At 45.7% G+C, this 21,517-nt stretch overlaps 1 protein-coding gene across 4 annotated transcripts in view; it reads right to left on the bottom strand.

The window, feature by feature from the left end:
- The window catches only part of NTRK3 (neurotrophic receptor tyrosine kinase 3), a 386,619-nt gene that overhangs the window by 99,021 nt on the left and 266,081 nt on the right, over positions 1 to 21,517 (bottom strand). Inside the window, exons 13-14 of one of the 4 annotated variants that reach the window (XM_004284778.3) lie at positions 11,250 to 11,384; positions 8,934 to 9,697 (exon numbers count right to left, since the gene is read on the bottom strand). The exons of 2 other annotated variants lie outside the window; for them this stretch is intronic. In XM_004284778.3, the coding sequence (XP_004284826.1) occupies positions 9,579 to 9,697; positions 11,250 to 11,384 (254 nt within the window). In that variant the 3' untranslated portion in view covers positions 8,934 to 9,578. Of the gene's footprint in view, positions 1 to 8,933; positions 9,698 to 11,249; positions 11,385 to 21,517 lie in introns of those variants that run through there. One more of the 4 variants, XM_033414841.2, reaches the window with a different exon arrangement.

Here is a 21,517-nt window from a genome sequence, read left to right as displayed (position 1 = left end):
TTCAGACTATTTGTTAGGCAGAGCTGCCTTCTTGAGATCAAAGTTGGAAAATCTTGCCAAGAACTCCCGCTTGGCCCTGTCCGACTGTGACAGCGAGGGTCTATTAACCTCCAAGCATCTGCTTCATTCCTCTTCGGGAGAAATCCACCAACCCTCACCCAGAAGGGCAGCCATCCTCTCCCTCTTCCTCCCTCCCCAGCACTCCAGGAGGGGCCAGAGGTCACCCTTCCCACGTGATACACTAAGACACTCAGCACAGAGAGACAGACCCCAGAACCAAAAGATGTCCCCCACTAGGAGACAACAGTGACTCGTGGGGACATGGTATTTGGGACACCTGTCTGGGTAGGATCTTTTATCTGAGGGACAGCAAGCTCAGAGACAAATATGGAACAAGGAAAGGTAACTTACCCAAGTCATTTTGCTGGCGGTAGTGCTGAGACTGATGCCAGCTCTTCACTGCTGTGCACTACTGCTAGATGATGTCACCTCCATCCGCCTGGGAGGGTGACCAGGTTTAGGGCTGAAGTCTTAAGCTCTTACGTGAAACGACTTACCATTTTCTTCCGAGGCATCGCAGTGAAGGGTTCCTGCACTTCACAAGAGCACCTACCCACCAGCTGCCAGAATCATTTCTTCCTCCATACAAAGCCGAAGGCCAAACTGGGGGACCGAGCCTAAAGCTGGGCAAAGGTGTCGGGGTGTTGTGGTTCACCTTTTATTTTTCTCTATTTTTTTTTTTTTTTTTTGTGGTGGTTCATCTTGATGTAAGAGGTCAGTGGTTGACTAACCCATCTTGCTTGGTTCTTCTTCAAAAAGCTTCTGCCCACACCCTGACCCAGTGTTACCTCGGGTGTATGCATGAGTCTATTTAGAGTGAAGAGTGTTTTATGTTCAATTAGATTGGGAAAGAGGTAGGATAAAAAGGGTTATTTAAAGGAGGACTTCTCAGAGCCTTTAGTATCCTAACATGCATGGTAAACCTACAAGAGGTTGGCTATACCATACAATGCTCTCCAAAGTTATTTGATGGGCTCTTAGCATCTTATGAAACTAGAGGGAAACATTGCCACAGCCAAGGAAAAGGAGAGCACTTGATCCTTACAGCATGGTTTATTTAATAACAAGTTGGGCATTCAAATGAAGACAGGACCCCATTGTAGAAACTGAAGCTTTCCCAGAAAACTGATCAATCCATGTAGGGCAGTAGTTGGTCAAGTGGCTGACCCACAAAATTACTAAGATGGCCAAAGATACCATCCTAGAAATGCGCAGTGGTGTCATTCTGGTCTTTTTAATGACCAGATTGTCCATTTGGTATCAAAGGTACTACGCAGCAATTGCCTGTTATAATACCGGGAAATGTCAAGTTGACAGCCATAAAGATTGAACGATTCCATGAGTCATTCACACATGAACTCAGAATTTCAGTTCTCGCAGGAAGGACATTCTCAGAATATATTCTTTATTCATGGTGCCTCTCCTACCCACCCTCCCCACCAGAGTCAAGTTCTCACTGGTCGCTCTGCATCTGGCTCCCTCTGAAGCAGAAGGCTTTGGTCCAGAGCTGTGGCTCTAAGATGGGAGCGACAAGAGAGATCCTGGCTGTGCCCTCTCAGCCAGCGTGAGTTTTCAGAGACCTAACGCTCATGACAAAAATTGCTTTGAGATTTCCTCTCAGGTTCTCTGTCACATGAGTCTTTTTCTCAGAATTAACAGTAAGAGAAGGCTGACACGTTGGTGTATACATAATACGTGGGCTGGACTTAGCATCTAGCCTGCATTCCGGAATTTTCCTTCTCCCTAAGATTGCTTGTAGGAGGGCCCTGGGAGAGGTGTCTACATTGGTTGGCCCATGGGACACAGACTTTAGGACTTGTCCTTCTTGACTGTGGCAGCAGGAGGGCAGATCTTGGAGACAGTTTGTCTGGCCAGTGCTGAGAAGGGTTGGCAGTGAGACAGCGTTTGTAGGTCCAGGGGTCTCCTGTGTTATGGAATCTAAACCCTCTCAGCTCCAAATTCAAGGATGTTCCGTGTCTCCCTGCTCCCAACACCCTCGAGAACCTGGCTGTGTGTAGTAAATATCCCCCTAGGCCTGTCCAGCTACTAAGAACTGTGGCACAGACTGTAGACAGATGTCATTCCTCCAAGAGCACCCAGGACCCCTTCCCCCCAGCCCCACACCTTCTCTTCCCCTGAGAAGTCCATCTGGGAGTCAGGATCACATGACTTTGGCCAAAGACTGTTGCAAACGTTGCAATGTAATGGACATTGCATTGCAATTTTAAAACATTATCACGAGGACCAAAACAGACCAAAGCTGGTGTGTGCTTCAGAGTAAAAAAGTAGGTGGCATTTCAGAGCATCACCAGGCCATAGTTGACAGCAGTGAAGTCACTTTACAGGGGTTAGGTCTTTGCCCTTCTCACTGCAGAATAAACGTAGGGACAAGAGAGGGAAGCCTTGTCCCTTGTCTTTTGAAGGGAAATAGGCCGGTTGCTCCACTGAGGTCCCCAAAGGCCGAACCAGGCTTCATTTTGCTGCCATGGTAACAGCACATGGGAGGTAGAAACGGGGAGGAGGAAAGAGAGCTCCACAGACAAGCTGGGTGTCACTGTCAGCCACCAAGGCCTCCGCCATTACTCACCCAAGTCAGGCTTGGTGGGGTTTTTCCGAACTGACATGACACTCTGTTCCTCAAACTTGGATGGAGCCACAAGTCGGACACAACCCTGGAACTCATACCTTTGAGCAGCCTCAACCCTTGGTCTTCAAACCTTCTCCATAGCCATGTAGGCCATTCTGATCCACCTTCCAAACTCTCAGACAGCGCCTGCCATTGCTCTTAGACAGGGTGTGAAGGGAGAATTGCTCTTTCCCTCTCAGAAAAGCCAAGCTCCATTCTTCCTGCCTTATGCCACATGCCCCCCCCTCCACTCTCAGCCAAATCAAAGTCAGGTTCATGGACATCAGAGCTGCCTTAAGCGGCTCCTATTTGCAGAAGGTCGTGGGAAGACACGTGATGCTGAGATGCCCAGGGCTGCCTCTGGTCTGAGTAGGAAGCTCATGCATCCCCTGTTTTCCAGGCTTGAAAGTCTCAACAAAGCTCTCAGTCAGGGTTTCTCTACAGCTCAGATCTTCCCTGGGAACTTGGAAATCCTGCCTTTCTCCTCTACCCAAGTAGTTCCACATTCCTTCCCAAACTGGACCTGCATGGACCTGGCCTTGCCTTTGGCACAGAACCTGAGTCATCAGCAACCTCTGTGTCCCTCTAGGATCGGTGCTTCTCAGAGATCCTCCTGCCTTTCTGGTTTCTTTCTTGCACGGGAGCCGAACAGGCTGTAGTCAAAGGATAACCCCAATATCTCCTTCACTCTCCCCAGTTCTCACAATGCCCCACCCCCAAACCTGCAGAATATCTGAGCAATGCATCAACCTCCAGCTGGAAGGCAAAGGGGGTGGGGAAGGAAGAGCTACTGCTCTCAGGTACACACCCAGGAGGGGACAGGGTCCTGATGGAAAGAGACGAAAAGGCAGCGAGCTCTTAGGCCTCATCACCCACCCAATCTCCTCCCCGAGCAAGCAGAGCTTAAGTCCCAGGGGCAAACTGGGGTCACTTTATCGAAGGAGGAATTGGGATTAAAATCCTACCCTCGGAATCCTGATTAAATTTCCAAACCATGTGCAAAAGCAGACGAGAAACCTGATCTCTTGCCAGCAAGAGATCTTCAACTCACTTTGGGTTCAAGGAGAGTGGAAGGAGGCTTATTTAGCTCTGGGATATATGATTAGATCTTGGCTGAGATTTTCTTGAGAGGTGAGTAGGGCGGTGTGTGGGGGTGGGGGTGGTACGGGATTTCTAAAGGCAAAACGCAGAACCAGAGCTATCCAAGGCAACTGAGGCCACTGGCCGCTTCGGCCGCTCCCCAGCAGCACAGTGGGGATGTCAGGGGTGGGGCAAAGCTAGGGGTGCAGGGGAGTAGAGCTTCAGGCCTCCTGGACAATTTGGATGCAGACCAGGTTCCCCTGAAGCTCCCACCCTCCTCGCTGCCCCGTCGCCTCCTCCGCTGTCACACTGGAGTTTTCCGTCTGTCCTTCCCAAAGGAGCCTCAGAGCAGCCAGCATCCCTTCACCTTCACGCCTCCCCGTCTGTCCCTCACTGCTACCCTCATCTTGCTCTCCATTTCAGAGTCACTCTGGAGGCCACCTGTGAGTCTAGCCGGAGCTCCGAGTCGGTAAACACTGAAGGAACAAAGGCCCTCTGCCTAATCCGCATGTGGCGCAGTCCAGGAAGCTACACACAATGAAGTCACCCTGCATTGATCTGCCGGCTCCCCGTGCTGTCTCCACAGCATCAAACCCTCCCTGGCGTCTAGCTCCTGTATCTGAGACGCTTGAACCTCTGCTCAGGCCTGGGCTTGACCTGCAGGAGCTGGGCAGAGCCAGGGGAAGTGTCACGGCCCAGTGCTAGGCTGAGGTCACACCTGCGGCTGGGGAGGGGAGCACGTGGTGCCTGGGAGCTTGGCTACACAAAAGAATTCCCATGTAAGAAGGGAGCGACAGGGTAGCCCAGAGCCCAGCTTCTTGGCTTCCAAATTGAAGATGCTTGGCATCTGCTCTTTCCCTGGGTGAGAAGCACATGGCCGAGCTTCCACACACCAGGAGGTCTTTGAGGAAGGGTGAACAAAGTTCAGATGGGGGTGCACAAGGCAGGCAAGGATCTTCCTTCCACTACCTTCCTGCCTGAAGCCGCTCCCGCTTGCCCAGACCTGGGCAGCCTCACCTACTGACTTGAGGATCAGATGTGTCTCAGCCAACAAGTCCTTCTTGACAGCAAAGATGCCACCCTTATCTGTTTGGGGATCTCACCAACTGAAAACCAGATGATTCATCTTAGATGTAAGAACAACTACATTTTCAGGCATCAAGGGTCATTAAATGCTAGAATGCGTGAAGAAGGAGCGTGGCAGATGTTCTTTTCAAAATCACTGTGTTCGGGTGTTTCCAGGAGGAAGTTAGGGATAGCATCTAGCCCCAAAGACCCCTGAAGGACTTCATCTAGAGAGCCAGGGGGAGGCTATGACTGTGGAGATCCCAGGACTGCAGCTTTCCAGGAGCAGAAGATGGGGCTGCTCTATGGGGCAGCTGAACAGCCACGAGCACCAGGAGGTCAAAGAGACCCCGTGTCAGTCCTGGCTCTGCCACTCACAGCTGTGAAAACCTGGCCTAGTGATTACTAACCCTTTCTGAGCTTCAGCGTCCTCATGGGTCAAATGTGCCTGGCTCTGAATAGGTGCTTCATAAGTTCGACATAATGATCGTTACTAATGCTCCCCAGGAAAGCCCATTCTTTGGAGCTTGGCAACCAGTTCCGGGATCTGGCCACACAACCCTAGTGAAAGACTCAGGTCCTCTCCAGAGCATGTCCCTGGAAGGCCCTACAACTGAGTTGACCACTGTCCTACAGCTTCTTAAGGGTACAGTGAGTTCCCCACCCTCTGAGCTTCAGGGAACAGGGTTCAGAACCAGGGCCCCTCAATCACTCCTTCCAGAATGAAGATCCAGACAGCACATGGCAAGCACACTGGTTTCATGGACTGAAGCTTTGCCATGAAATCCCCTAGGACCAAAACGTAAGCTCAAGTCCGAGAAAGCCACTGTGAAATCCTGTGGGTGAGATTCCAAACACAGAGCTACAGGTCTTGTTGGTCCCCTGAGCCTCCCTGCCTGAAGCCAGTCCAACCCAGCATCCTTGGTGGGCTGAGTTCCTCTCTCCACACCTCCCCTGTCCCAGCTCTGACTGCCCCAGAGTCTCTAACGTTGGGGTAGACGCCATGGGACTTCAAAGCCCAGCAGGAAAGCATAGGGAACAGAGTCCTAGACACTCAACACAGCTCCCCAGTCTCAGCCAGTCCTCATTCCTCCCGGCAACTTTTTCATGCTTCCCTGCCATCTGCCATGGTCTCTTCTGCTGCTTTAGACCTTCTCAACGCTCTTAGATGTTCTCACTTGCAGCACAAGGCCTTGCCTTACACTTGATAGGCAAAATAGAAGCCACCAGACAAGAACTCTCTCACTCTCTTGCCCGCCCCAAACCTCTAAACCCTCATCTTTTCCTCTTCCTCCTGCTGCACCAGGACAGCTCTCCCTCCATGTGGCTGAGCCTTCCTCCTGAGGATGGGCGCTTTTCTTTCCCATCTTCCCAGGGGCCGTTTCTATTCATCATCTTTTCTCCCAAGCATTGGCAGGCTCTACGCATCCTGATAAAACAAAACTTAAATATCTCTACTTATTAATAATGAAATTCTCCCTAGAATCCATGCAGCCTGAAGGTCCCAAAGACAGTCTCAACGCTTGGGGCATCCCTGGTCCAATCCTGGAACCCTTGAGAACAGGAGAATGTGGAGCTGGGCAACCCCCTACCCAGGCCACTCTATAGAAAAGGAGCTTCCATTGGGGATGAGGTGAGGTGAGGGCTCAAACCAAGCTAGACTTAAATAAGAGATTGAGTAAGAGTAAGTAGAAAAAGCACCAACCTAGCCGAATCAATCCCTGTTGGACTTCCACCTTGAGCTCACCCACCTTATTTCCGCATGCCTCATCTTTACTTCCTAAGTAAGAAGCCCCCAAAAAGCCTACTGAGACCAAGGGAAGGGTCAAAATCCTCCCAGCCCCTGACCTCCTCTCTTGTTCCAAATCTCCTACATACAAAGTCCCTTCCTCCTAAAAGGAAGATATCGTAAGTTACAGAAGGCATTTTGACCCTTCTAGCTGGGCCAGGGCCCAGAAACCAAGGGCAGACAGATACAGCCAGCTCATCTAAGCATTTTAGCCTCAGTAGGACCCCAGGACTCTTCTGCCTCTCCTTTTCTGGTAGCCCACATGAGACCTGACATGAGAGTTTGGCCTACCTTAGTGTGTATGTGTCTGTGGGGGGGCAGGGAGTGGTCTCTGGATGATTGGCATGTTGGCCTACAAGCCCAGAACCCCATCTTCCTCTGGGCAAAGTCACTTCCCCAAGATCCATAAGGGAGATGTAAAGCCACTGCAACCAAGGGAAAAATTACACTGGCTTACTGGTGCACCAAAGATAAAGGATCCCTCAACCCCACTCCCAGACCCCCTTACACATCAGCTCTGAAGAAAGGATCTCCATAAGCCTTGGCTGTCCGGACAATAGACGAGTCCCCAGCCACCGAGGAGACAAGGGTCTCAGTAACCTGAGTTGTATCTGAAAGAGTCAGGTTTGAACATGGCTTCTGTCTCTTGTGCTTGTGTGACCCTGAGTGAACCATTCAACTCTCTGTGCCTCTAATTCTTTCTCAGTAAGATGAGGAAACCCTTCACTGTATGGACTCAGCCTGTATCTGGAGGGGTCTCAGTGAAAGCAACCAATGGAACAGATTGTAAAATCCTTTGCAAACAGGACTTGGCTAAGAAACTTCTTTAAAAGAGTAATAGTAAAATTGGGGGGAATTAAAAACCGGGGTAGCCTGAAATGTCTATGTATCTTTAATATTCTTTGCAAAATTGCCAAATAAGAGGTCTGATCCAGTCATTTCATTAGAAAATAAAGTGTTTATTAAGAAACTATACACTGAACACTCCTATATGTCTCTGCGGAAACACAACGCCCCATGGTCATAGCACAAGGTGAAGAAAATGGCAGAATAAAAGATGCTGGGATGGATGGAGCCTGGGAGGCTGGAAATGAGGTAATGATTTACAATAATTAAAAAACATCATCCTCAAGCTTACTCCTTAAAGCCACACTCAGGAGGGGGCCCTGGCCCAAAGGGTTGGCAGGACACAATGGGGAATAGCCAGACATGAAGCAATGGGGAGCAGGATGGCAGGGAGCTGGGAGGGGCTAAATAAACACACTTCTAGGCCCTGGAGAGAAGCTGAATCCCCGTGTGATACTCTGAACATTCAGGCGCCCGGGAGGCCACCCCAGATACTGGGCAAGAACTTGGAAAGCTGTGCATTTTTAAAGCCCATGGAGGTGTCTGCAGAATCAGGCTGGGAACCCGACGTGAAGAACCACCATCCACGGGACTCAGGACCTAAAACCCTAAGTGGGAATCCTAACCCCCAGGGAAATTTCCCAAGGCAGAGAATCTGTTATGTATTACTGTGCATCATCACTCCAAAACTTAGTGGGTTAAAACCACCACCATTTTGTCCTACGATCTCCCCATGGTTGGCCCCCTCTTCCATGCTCCACCCTCAAGGGGGCAGCCTGTGCTGACCCCCTACAACGGAGGCACCATGGGTGGGGGGGGGGTGGAAACTAGGCCAAGCCCGAAGTCCAACATGGCAGCAAATCTGGGAGAGGTTCAGGCCCTACAACTGTACCTTTCCTATTGAAGCAGGGGGAAAAGCATCCCTTTCCCTCTCCCCAGTGGATCAAATTGAAAATGGGGGAAACAAACCTCCCTCTTTGGGAGAGGGTGGCCATGGAGTAAGGCATGAGTCAAAGCAAGCAAAGTAAACACATATATTGACCAGAGAACAGGATGACACTTCCATTGGAGCCATGAGAGGGGCTGGAGGAGGCCAATTTTTACTTCTCTTCCCCTTCAGTTCATCTTGGCCTTGAAATGGTGATTCCATTGGGTGCCAAAAGTTCTCAGAGTCAAGAATAAGTAAAAGTGGGGGAAGAGAGCCAATCCCGGGATCATGGAACAGCAGGAAGGGCCTTGGTCCCTGATTCCCTTGGTCCCTTGTGGTCCTAGCAGGATGCCCAATTCACAGGCAAGACCTCCTGCAGCCAAAGCTTGTCGGAACTGCAGATCTAGAGGCCAAGAAGGAGCCCTGGAGAAATCCTCTTCTCCAAGGAGTTTTCTAATACCACTCACTGTGAGCCGTTCCAGAGAGAAGAGGAAGTAGGGGGAAAGTGTGTCCAAAAAAAAGGTATGGTTTTCTCCACCAAAAAAAAAAAAAAAAAAAAAAAAATATATATATATATATATATAGAAAATGATTGGTTTCCATTCTTTCCTCTGAGACCTAATCTGGTGCCAATACTTGGGCCTGGCTCCCTCTCCTCTCACCGCGCCGTCTCCACCTCTGCTTAGATGTTCTTCCCCACGGGAGGCTGCAGGGCGACGAGGTCACTAAGAGGATGGCCTGGTATCCTAGGGAGAGCCAGGGAGACCCCACGCTTCCAAGCGGGGAAAGTGAGGCCGGAGCACGGCTGGACTTCATCAGGCTTTCTCGTGGTGGTTGGGTTGTTTGTGGAAAGCAAGAGAATGGCTAGTGTATTTAAGAGATGGTTCCTGGTGCACAGGTTTTTAATTCTCTTTATTGGCTCTTAAGATGATGGCAGGAGCTGCCTTGGAGGCCAGAAAAAAAAGGAGCACAGTGATGATTGGAGGGAAAGGGCAACCCTGCCAGTGGTGGATGGGGGCAAACACCCGTCTTGGTGGTGATAAAGGATGCAGGGGCACCGGCGGCTCATGTAGTTTCTACTTAGCATCCCCGGATCCAAACAGAACAATGCCTAGAGCTTCCAACCTCTCAGAGGGCCCAGCCTACCAAGGTGACATCAAAACAGGGAGGCTTAAAAGGAGTTTTTAAAAGCCATGACGTCCTTTGCTGAAATAAACATTGACATCCTCAACATAGATGCCATGGTTAAGAGGCTTGGAATGTCCGGGAAGGCTTATTGGATTCAACATAATTTCTCTGAAACCTATAAAAAACAAAAACAAAAAAACAGAAAAACAGAAAAAAGCAAAATAAAGTAAAAACCAAAACCCCCAAAGAAGATCAAAACTAGAAGGGGAAACAGAGAGGGAGCTTGAAAGGTAGGGGGAAGAACTAGAGATACGGGACACAGATACAGATATATTGGGAACAGCCAAATGAATTCTCAGCAAAAGGGAAGGATAGCAGGAGGGGGTTAACTTAAAACCAAGCATGGTCAGAGAAACTGGAAACGCTCCACCTTTGCTGCAGCCTCCACTGAACCGAGGAAGGGACGTGAGCAAAACGTTTGGGGGCTTGGCCTTGGATTGTCCTGGAAGAGGAGGGGAGGGGCAGCCTCATCTAAGTAGGAGGAGGCCCTGATGATGAGCTTGAGAGGGAGGTGGGAACAGGGCATAATCGCTAGGGTCCCTGGGGGGCAAAGGGGTGGGAGGAAAATGCTCTCCAGACCTTACATTCTTAAGGGATACCTGAGGGCCATTTCTAACCCTAGGAGCTGGGATAATGTGAACCACCTTTGATTGTACCAGGTTGGGGGCACTGTACTTCCAAGACTATAAACTCCTTCTCCTTCACTTTTTCCTCTCACTTCACCCAGTCAGTGCAATGATGGCTGATCTCTCAGCCTTCCCATAATTCCAAGTCTCATAGCGGATGGAATACCCTGGAGGAGTAGCATTGGTGGCCATCAAGCCATGGGCAGCCTCAAGCAAGGAGGACTTCCATGCTAGCTCAGCTCCTCTCTGGCCCCACCCTGCCATGGACGGAATTAGGATGTCCAGAGGCGTGGGTGTTCCTGATCAAATCTCCAGAAGGAGGTTTTTCAGTCAACCCCGGATTAAAATAATGTCTATAAAATAATGTCTGTAACGAGTGCGTGGGTGTTTACGTGCGTGTGCAGACAAGATAGGAGTAAGCCAACCTTTTTAGGAAAGCTGTGTGCAGGTATGTGAAGAGCGTAATGGCAGCTAGACGTTGAGGCTATGATGGGGAGAGATCGAGTTGGCAGCACTGAGACTTTCCCCTCCTCATTCTGAGGGCATATTACGATCAAAACAAAGTTGAGTCATCTTGGATGTTGGGTGCCCTCCTTCTGCAGGGAGTGGGGTTAGATTGTGGAGATGGAGGAAAGTTCCTCACTGATGAGGTCATGTTTAGAGGGAGACTTGGTTTCAACATGAGATGTTTCTGTGCTAGCATCACTATGCTAACCCAGGACAAGGGCTCTCTTGGGTCTGAGGCAGAGGGAAGGCAGGCCATTGGCCTAGAGGGTCTGTGACTCCATTGTTTCTCTCCAGGCAATGGTCCCTCTCTCACTACTCCCAGATGCCCCACCTAGGCCCTGTGAAGTATCCTGGCCTGGAATATTTCCCTCACCTAAGGGATTTTAGTACCAATCCCATACTAGGCATCTAGTCATCCCTGAGTCCTCTGGGACCTACAGAAACTCATGAGGTCTTAAGATCTTAAGAATTAAAATTGGTGAGGGGGACAGGGGGTCTGTACTGCATACAAAGACGTCAAAGGAGGTAACTCACCATGTGACCTTGGGTAAGACACTTCCCCACTCTGGACCTCAGGTTCCTCATATATATAGTGAGTTGATGGGACTAGATGATCTCTATTGTCCTTCAAGTTTAGTATCCCATGATTGTCTATGTTTGAAAAGACCCCTGGCAGAAGAGGCAGACATGGGGGAATTAATGGTCAGTATTGAGCCCCATGTGTAAAGACATGGGGAAGTACTTTTCTTAAGTGCACAAGGCCAGAAACAGAAATCCAGGTGTTCCCAGCTCCTGTGCTCATACTGCTTTACCTGTAGGGGCACCTGCTTTATTTTAGGCATAAAATCTAGATACATGGTCCCCTGAGTATCACACAGTGGCATTAAGGAACTGCATGAGGGTATCACCATAAACTCTGTCTAACCTTTCCCTACCATGCTTACCCCCCCCATTCCTCTTCTTGGCCTGGGGGAATCCTGAACTTGTGCCGATCACTGCTTTTGTCAATGCCATTTCTGGGGCTAGAAGGATGATTCCTATGAACTGAGCTGATGATCCCACAGGTCTTGAAAATACATTTTTGGCCCCTTCTCTCCTAGAAAAGAATTCAGCTACTCTCCAAGAGGGAACAACATGACAAGGGGGAATGAAGAGGAGAGGAGATGGGGTGTTTGGCCCCTTGAAATCGTTCTTGCCTCAGTTAGGGCATAAACAGAACGACAAAAGCTGGTGGTTCCCTAGAGACCTGACAACTCTAAGTCCTATGAAAGAGGTATCATAGCTTGTGAGTGAAATCTCCCTTGAAGGCCATGCAGCATCGTGGGCCCTGGAAGGCTCCACGTCGGATCCATTAAAGGCAGGGGCCAAGCCTCTAACAAGGTCCCTGAAGCCACCTCCGTGAACATGAGCCTTTTCCCATACGAGCCTGGGTCTGAAGTTTGTTTTCTCTGGAACTCTTTCCCAGGTGGAGCCTTTCCAAGATTCTAAATGCTGAAGGCTTATAGCATAAGAGGCACCGCTCCAAAATCCTCCATTCTTCCCCCTTTCACTCAGAACAACCCCGGAGCAGGAAGGAAAAGGCATACGCTCGGGGGAGGGCAGGGGGGATAGGGACCACCATGGACATGGACTGCGAAAGGGAGAGATGGCTGGAGGAAAGGCCAAAGAGGAGCAAATATACTTCTGAAGAAAGCCTCGCCCCCCAGTGGCCCATGGACCCTCACGTCTAACCTTTTCCTCCATCTGTCAACAGCTGTCCCCAGAGTCATCCAGCACAAAGCTACTCGTAGGCCCTCTGTAATTCAGAACAGAGCCTGGTCTTCAGGGACTGTCTAGGTGTATGTTTCCTAAGAAGCAAGCCAGAGACTCTGGGATCGTTTTGGGAAGGGAGGGAAGCTGTGAAGGAAGAGGCTAGGGGGTGCTAGGCACCCAGAGAATTGGATGAAAGCTTTCGGAGTCAATCCCATTGGGCCAAAAGCCGGTTAAATCTTCAAGGGCAAGTTCTTTAATACTCACTGCATCAAGAGAAGGGCTGTCTTCTATGGCCATGCAACACAAAGGATGGCCTAGACCTTCACACCTTTCTGTTTTTCTGACAATCTTGTAAATCCTAATCATCTCACCCTCTCTGGGGTTTCATCCCAGCCCCACTCTCTTGCTCTGGCCTTGGAAGTCTAGCGCTACCAGCTTTCCAGCACTCACCAGTGAGAACTTCCCTTGCATCTTTTGTCTAAACACTCATTTGACTTTGGATTCTCAAGGCCTGCCTTTCTGTCCCTGCTTCTTCCTTTTTGTTATCTGACATGGTAATTTTATTCCCTAACCCCATAAAGTGGGTTTGGGTTACGGCCTTGATAAAAGGCCCAATACCAAATGGAGCCCTATTGGATTATTTCCCAACATTCCCTCATCAAATGTATTCATTCATCCTCTTAAAGTTGCTACATCACAGAAACGCTTAGCATTTACATAGCATTGGCTGTGAGAAAGAGGAGGTTGATATACACAGGAGTCCTGGCACTGAGGTCATGGGTGGCTTAATCATAGGGAATCAGAGGCACAGAGCAATTGAGATCCTTGTCCAGAGAGAGTGAGAGCAGGAGGGGTCCACAGGATAGATGTCAGGGTGGGGAGCCTGCATTGTACCCACCCCAGTCAGGCGGCATTCTAGCCACACCCTCTATACCATTCCCCAAGGGGTGAGAAGATGTGAAATGTCTTGAAGCGTGCTGTGGGCAGGCATGGGCTAAAGAAGGGAGACTCAAGCAATGCCCAGCTATAACAGCCCTACCATCCAATGCATCACTGATCACCCTGGAATCCAAAGACCTATATAAGTTAGTGATGGTGCCAGGCACTGCTTACAGTTAATTGTCTCCATTTTATTTTATTTTATTTTATTGGCTGCACCACGCAGCTTGCGGGATCTTAGTTCCCCGATCAGGGATTGAACCCAGGCCCTGGCAGTGGAAGCGCAGAGTCCTAACCACTGGACCACCAGGGAAATCCCTCCAATATCTTTTAAAAGTTGATATTATTAACTCTATTTTACATGTGGGAAAACTAAGGCTCAGTAATATATATTAAAAAAAAAAACAACCAAGTACACTTTGTGGCAGAGTCTGATATTGAACATTGAACCAAGTTTTTCATAACCTTAAACTCCTTATAATTAACTGCTTTGCAATATGGCTTCCATTTGTTGAAAATCAATGTATGGAAAAGGAGGCAGAAATGGGGGTCAAGGCCACAGTGATGGGGACATTCTCCAGGGGAAGCAGGGCTTTACCTCCGGCTCCTTCTGCAAGGCCTGGCTGGAGGGCTAGAGTGTTCCTTCCTCACTAACAGCTTCCCTACCAGGGAGCCGAGTGCCCACCATGCCCCGCCACTGCCCTCCTCCAGTAGATGCCCAGCTCAACCCTTTCCCACGCTGCCTCATTTTCTGCAAGTGTTAGCCAGCCACACCTACCACTTGGTGTGTATTAGGACCTACCAAGTAAAGAACCCCAAACTCTATCTAGACATTGACCCCTTCATTTTGATGTTACTTCTGGGAGTTCAGCTTAAGAAGGATGAAAAGTAAACCTGATGAAAGAGAGATAATCATGAATTTGTAGAGAAGAGCAATTGTTCAGAACATAGTCACACCTAGAGCAAGAGTGTAGAATCTGAGAATCCTCCTGGGAGGCCAAGTACGGAGCCCAGAATTGCTCTCTCCCCAGCACTCTCCCCTTGGGTCACTATGTGAGCAAGAAGTGACAGGAAAAGGTACATTATGGTAAGGAAAATGTCCCTCATAAATGTCGCTTGCTTCGTTTGCTGCCTGTGTGGTGACCTCTCTAAGGTCATGGGAAGAAGGTCATCAAAGAGCCCCAGTGATCCCGGGTTATGACTATTGTTACGTGGTTCTGTACCTTTGCCTCCTGATGTGGTTATTGTTGCTCTCAATCTAAGTTCTTTCCTGCCATCAGATTCAGTAAAAAGATTGTGGCACTGAGCCACGTGGGTGAGACCCAAATGCTTAGACTTGCTGGCCACAAATGATCTAACTTAAAGCTCTCAGATCATTTCCTCTGTTATTCTGAGGTTGCAAACCTAACCAATGGGCCATCTGTGGCTCTGGGTTGTGTCTCATTTTAGCGTGATTTTTAAAAAATTTTTGAATTAGTTGCCAACATCTAAAAGTTGGAAGATTTCACATTTAAAATATCCCTACTTCTAGCTTCCCTTAAAAATCCAAGAGTTCTGTCAATGTTGGGCCAGCATTTCTGCACAATGATAATCAGCTAGAGCAAAGTGGTGGCCACTCCATTTAGACAGGGCATGTGTTCTCTAATTCGCCATATGCCACACCACTCCCTATTATCCTCCACCTGGTCCCTTCACTTATTTACAATCCCTGCATGGTTTGTCTTAGCATTTGAGTTGAAAACTTTACAATAAACATAAAGCCAGCACTAGGTTATGGGCTGTGCATTAAAGACCAGGGAATGCCCTCTCAACAAGCCTCACTGATTATCCCTATAATGACCTAACTTATGCTCCCTCTGGTTATGGTTAAAAATGATACATAGTGGCTGGAAACGTCCATCAGAGGGATAAACCTATCTCAGAAAGAGGAGATAGTTCAGGAATTGAACTGTATGGGTAAGAGGGCATTGTGTTCAGAAATCAGGTTCCCAAGAAGAAAGCATGCTAGAGACCACTTATAATGCTACTGTTGGGTGAGAAGATGGTATTTTGGGTATTTGTATCATCAGCTGGCTGCACTTCCGCTTTCCTTGACACATGGAAGGCACTTGACCAAAGGTTACCAAGTGCCAGCTAGCAGGACTTTTCAATACAGCTGTTAAATTTCATGGGGTATGATTTGACTCAAAGTATTCCCATATCCTTACAACAACAAACATGCTACAAAGGCTTCTATAGGATATGCAAATGTACCTGGAACTGAAACGTCCCTCTTGTATATTTTATGGCTAAGAGTGCTGAACTGAGATCCCCAGCTTTAGTACGCAGCACCTTTTCCTGTAAAGTTGCCTCAATACTGCTGGGAAAATCAATGATGAGACTGCCCCGGCCCATGTGCAAAGCCGGCTTCCAGCTGTGCGCAGATGCTCTCAGGGAGGAGGCTGCTGCTGAATGTAACCCAAATGTGAGTTAGCTCGGGGAATCATGCCAGGAGAAGTCACAGTGGGAGGGCATCCACACCTAAGCGAAATAAAAGGGCATGGAACACTGAGATTCTCAGACAAAAGCCAAAGGCTCTTCCCTGAAGGAATCTTGAAGGTTCTCCTGACTCTTCCCTGAGGAATACTGCAAGGCTCGCACTCAAAAGGAGGAGGAATGTGCTTGGGGGCTTCGCTCTTGGCATCACTATTGTCCCAACAATAAGCTGAGCTTGGATCAAAGGAGTGAAATATTAGTTCCAGAGAAAGGGAAATTCCTTCTACTCCAGGACCTGGATGAAGTGACCTCTTAGAATCAAAATACTTCACAAGCCATGGAGTAAAATTAGTCACCTGGTAAAACCTGTTTACCATTCTCAAAATTAACTATATAAGGGACAATTTGTAATACCAGAATATCTCTTGCTTAATTGAGAGGAGAGAGAGCCTCAGGTATGAATAACTTTTCTCTATGTTCACTCCCTCCCTGCACTTCAAAATACTTGTCTTTATATTCAGCATATTTTCCCCTTTTTGATTCTTTTGATTCTTTTCCAATGTTTGAAATATCTGAAATAAGAAAGCGTAGAGATTATCAAAACTGTGTACCTACCACCCAGTATTAACAATTTATTACATTTTGATATCTTCTTTCCAAATTTTTGAGAGAAATAATACATGACACCTATGGTTGTGAGCCCATATGAATGCATCCATGATTCTGTCCCTAACCTAATCCCTCACCAGAGGTAATCACTGCCCTGAAATAGATGAGGGTCATTTCCAGGCATCTTTTAATAATTTGCCTGCAGAGGTATATATCTGTAAGAAAATTGGCTAAGTTTAAATTTTAAAACAAGGGATGTTTTTTCTAGATTTATCCACATTAAGACTTGTAGTTCTGTAACTTGTAACTGATGTAGTCTATCATGTGACTATACTACAAATTATTTGTCTGTTCTACTAACTGACACTTATTTCCATTCTGTCATTACTCCAAAAAAAGTTGCAATAAATATTATTACACAAGTCTCTTTACGTGCATGTGGGAGAGTTTCTCTAGAGCAGCAGTTGGCAAACTTTTCCTGTAAAGGCCCAGATAATAAATACTATTTTAGGCTTTATACAAATCATACGGTCTCTGTTGCTGCTACTAAATTCTGTCATTGTAGTCTGAAAGCAGCCATAGACAACACAGAAACAAACAAATGTGTTCCGATAAAACTTCAATGATAAAAACAGACAGGAACCAGATCTGGGCCTTGGCCCACAGGCCACTGTTTGCTGACCTCTAGAGGCTTGTTACTCAAACTATGGGCATGTAGACCAGCATCAGCATCAGCTAGGAGTTTGGTAGAAATGGAGACTCTTAGACCTCAGTGAATCAACATCTTCATTTTAACAAGTTCTTCAGGTGATTTCTATGCACAAAAAAATATTTCAGAAGAATGGCTTTAGAGGATATCCTTATAATTTAGTGTGTAGAAATCCTTCACTGTATTGCTAAACGTTTCCCCAAACTGATGGAACCAACTCATATTTCTACGATCACTAAATGGATGAACGTCTTACCCTGTATCTCCACATATGATATTATCTGATGTGTGATAGATGTTATCTTCTTGTAGCTTTAAGGTGCATTTCCCTGATTACTGCTGAGGTTCACATCGTCTCAATTGGAGTTTCCTGTTCTGTGAAGTGTCTCTTCCTATACTTTCTTCATTGTGTTGTGTGTGTGTTATATGTGTGTGTGCATTATATATATTATGTGTGTATGTGTGGATATATATTACCTATATAATAATATTATATAATAATATGTAATATATAATACATACACATATTATATATATCTATACATACATACATACATTGTATATAAGTTGGTCTTTTTTATTTGTGGGAATTTGTTATTTATTCTGCATGTAAATTCTTTGTTGGCTGTATGCGTTGGAATTATGTTCTTTCAGTCTATGGTTTATCTTTTACCTTTGTATATGGTAAAATTAAAGATTTTTAAAAATTAATGTAGACAAATGCATTAATCTTTCCCTTTATGTTATTTATAATATGTATCTTAAGATTCTCCTCCCTCAATGTCAAAGGATATACTCTTTTCCTCTAAAAGTACTATATTTAACAATCTCTCTTAGAGAAGAATTCCAAAAATTTATGTAGCGTCTCCTCACTCAAGGAAATGGAGCTTAACTCCCCACCTTGTGTGCTGTGTTTATCAGCTTACTTCCAAAGAGTATGGCAAGGGGAAAACATAACTTTACAGTGGAGAATCCTGGTCTCAGCCAGGCGATCAGGGCTAGCATATTCAGTGATGCCATGTGATAAGCATGATATAATGTGATGAGGGCAGCACACATCTCTGTGGTCTTCCTCCCCAAAACTCATGACCCCAGCCAACAAGACTAAATTGGGAGGCATTCTGCATAAAATCTGACCTCAAAACTGTCAAGGTAATCAAGGACAAGGAAAGTCTGAGAAACTGTCACAGATCAGATGAGGTTAAAGAACCATGATTACTAAATGTAATGTGGTATTCTGAAACAGAAAACGGACATTTGAGGAAAAACTGGTGAAATCAGAAAGAAGTATTGAGTTTAGTTAACAATAACGTGCCAAAGCTGGCTTCTTAGTTGTGACAAAGGTGTCATGGTGATTTAGGATGATTACAATAGAGAAAACTGAGTGAGAAGTATAAGAGAATTCTCTGCATTCTTGTTGCAATGTTTCTGTATATCTAAAAGTATTTTAAAACAAAAACCTTATCTAAAGCAAAAAGTTCTACTTTTAAATTTCACCCACAATTTATAATTTATTGTGTGGCTGGTATGAGATTATTTTTCCTCATGTGGTTTTATTGAATAAATTCTCCCTTTCATACTGATTTGCAATGACACATCAAAAATACACACATAGCCACACATCTTTCTGTTTGTTTACCTATATATCTACATACATACACATGTATGTTTTCTGAGTGCTAAAAACATATTATTATACTTTGGCCTATTTGTCTCCCCATCTTAATTACTAGAACTTTATAATAAGTCTTTTTGTCTTTGTCTATGAGAGCAAATCTCCTCAACCTTCTTTTAAAAAAATACCTTGGCTATTCTTTGTCTTTCATTTTCTCATATAAATTATAGAATAAGCTTATCAAGCAAGTGTCTTCAAAAACCCTGCTGGGATTTTTATTGGGAGTGTATTTAATTTATAAACTTGGGGGATAATCAACATCTTCATTATATTGGTTCTTCCTATTTATGAATAAGATATATGCTCCATTTTCTCATTCTTCTTTTATACTCTTAATAGTGTCTTGTATTTTCTAGAAGATATTGCATATCCTTTGTAGAATTTATATTTTTTTGCCTTTTTTTGTTTTATTTCATTTTTGCTATTGTAAGTGTGATTTGTTTTCAGTTAAATTTTTCTAACTGTGTTTAGGGAATATATTAATTTGTGTTTACTGATCTTGTATTAGTAACGTTCCTGAGCTCTCTAACTTGTTCTAGCTTTACAAATACCTTTTGATATTCTATGTAGGATGATCATATCATTCACAAAAAGATGGTCGTATGTCTTTCCACAATTCTTATATTTCTTTTCTTGTCTTATTGCATTGGGTAGAATATCCAGATCATCGTTGAGTAAAAGTCAGGATAACAAACATCTTTATTGTTAACTGTTTTTTTTTTCTACATGGTTCATAATGTTGGATTGTAGTTCATTTTGAGTAGGAAGGTTTTTTTTCCCTCTTTTCCTTTTGTGCTCAGTCATCATTGTCTAATGCTTTTGGTGGTGGTGTTGTTATTGCTGCCTCCACCAAGGCTCTTAGAACTTCAATTCCAAACCCATCCTATAATGATGGCCTGGGGCTCCTAAAGGGTGATAACATTTTAAAATAAAAAGCTGCTGAAAACAAAAAGTTCTACTTCTAAATTTCAACCAGAATTTATAATTTACTTTGTGACTGGTATGAGGTAATAATATAACTTTATTATTCCTCATGTTGAATAGTTTCTCCCTTCCATACTGATTTGCAATGGGATATAGCAGAACCGTCTTCAACTAGGTGAGTGGCTTAAGTCAGTTCATCATCTCATGGTTACATCTTTACCTCTCTCCCCTACCTCCTTAGGTTCAGAGATTCCTATTAGTTGTACTCTCAGATAGGGATTGGCAACACTATTTTTTCAGACTCTTTTCATCAGTGTGGAAGCCTGTCCCCAACCCATGGCTTCAAGCAGTGACTCTAGCCCTGATCCCTTGACAATCTGGACCACATATAGTTGTGCAGGACCCTTGAGAGCTAAATTTCTGTCCTTACTTTTTGCCTCCAGACTTGGAGCCCAGCCTGAGAATGAATGTACCTCTGCTCATCAACCTTTTGTTTCTGTACTATTTCTGACTCATCAGGTTACTTATCTTGCTCTTAGGCCCACATAGCTGGGTCTTAGGCCCAGCTATGTGTTCTCATATTTTTCTGTCACTGCGATGTGTTTGGAGCAGACGAGGTGCACTAAAGCATGAACCCACTGCACCATCTTGACCACAGCCTGATTACTTATCTTTATTTCTGTATGAGAGAAAAATGTATTTTCTTTTTTCTTTAACTGGTGCCTTCAATCCTATCTCCAACTTCTTTCCTCAATTATTTCCTATCTCTCTAGCATCTTCCATAAATCCTGTTCTATTCCCCTTTCTGCAGAAATCTACATATGGTCATCTCTATCTTTTGGTATGTGCTCATGTACCAAATCCATGTGTGCCCACATTCCTAGTCTCTCACCTAGTAAATGATGGAGCAATGTCCTCCACTTTACATACCGTCTACTATCATCCCATTTCCTTAGTTCCTTTGGGTACCAACATTTTGCATGACCCAATTCCAACTGTAACTCCACTATCTCACAGATCGTTAATGCTTAACTTCCCATAAACCAAGTTCTATTCCCTCCACAGAAACTGACCTCTTGAAGGTCACCAATGGTTACTCCATAACTAGATTTTCTCCATTCCTCTTCACCTTGGTCATTCCACAGAGTGTGGTATCTCAACCATCCCACATCCCCCATGACACTTATAATACTGTGTCATCTTTCTACCTTTCCACTCCTGTTCTTTCTGTTGGCTTCTTTTCCTCCACCTGTACCTATGGTGGTTTCTCAAGGATCAGTCTTTTCACCCTTGGTTACTCAGAGTGTTTCTTGGACCAGCAACTGATAGCTTGCTAGAAATGAGGACTCTCAAGCTCTTACTCCAAACCTAGTGAATCAAAACCTGTATTTTAACAGAATCCTCAGGTGATTAAAGTGTAGGAATGCTGTTCTAGCCATCTTCTCTCTCTCTCTCTCTCTCTCCTTGTACAATCCATCATTAATGTCCACATCCGGGGTGTGACGTCTAACCCTTTAACTCCAGCCAAAAACTTTCTTCTAAATTCCATTCTCATGATGCCAACTGGCTACTTGGCATTTCCATTATTGTGCATCATAACCACAAACCCAACATTTCTATAATCCCCATCCCAAACAATTTCCCTTCCTGATAGGCCAATTCTTTAAAATCTCTACCATGCTTCTAATCACCTAGGCACAAACTATTGGAACCATCCTA

The sequence above is a fragment of the Orcinus orca genome, chromosome 2, assembly GCF_937001465.1.
Source record: "Orcinus orca chromosome 2, mOrcOrc1.1, whole genome shotgun sequence".
In the NCBI taxonomy this organism is placed as follows: Eukaryota; Metazoa; Chordata; class Mammalia; order Artiodactyla; family Delphinidae; genus Orcinus; species Orcinus orca.
This window is presented reverse-complemented; position numbering and strand designations above follow the sequence as displayed.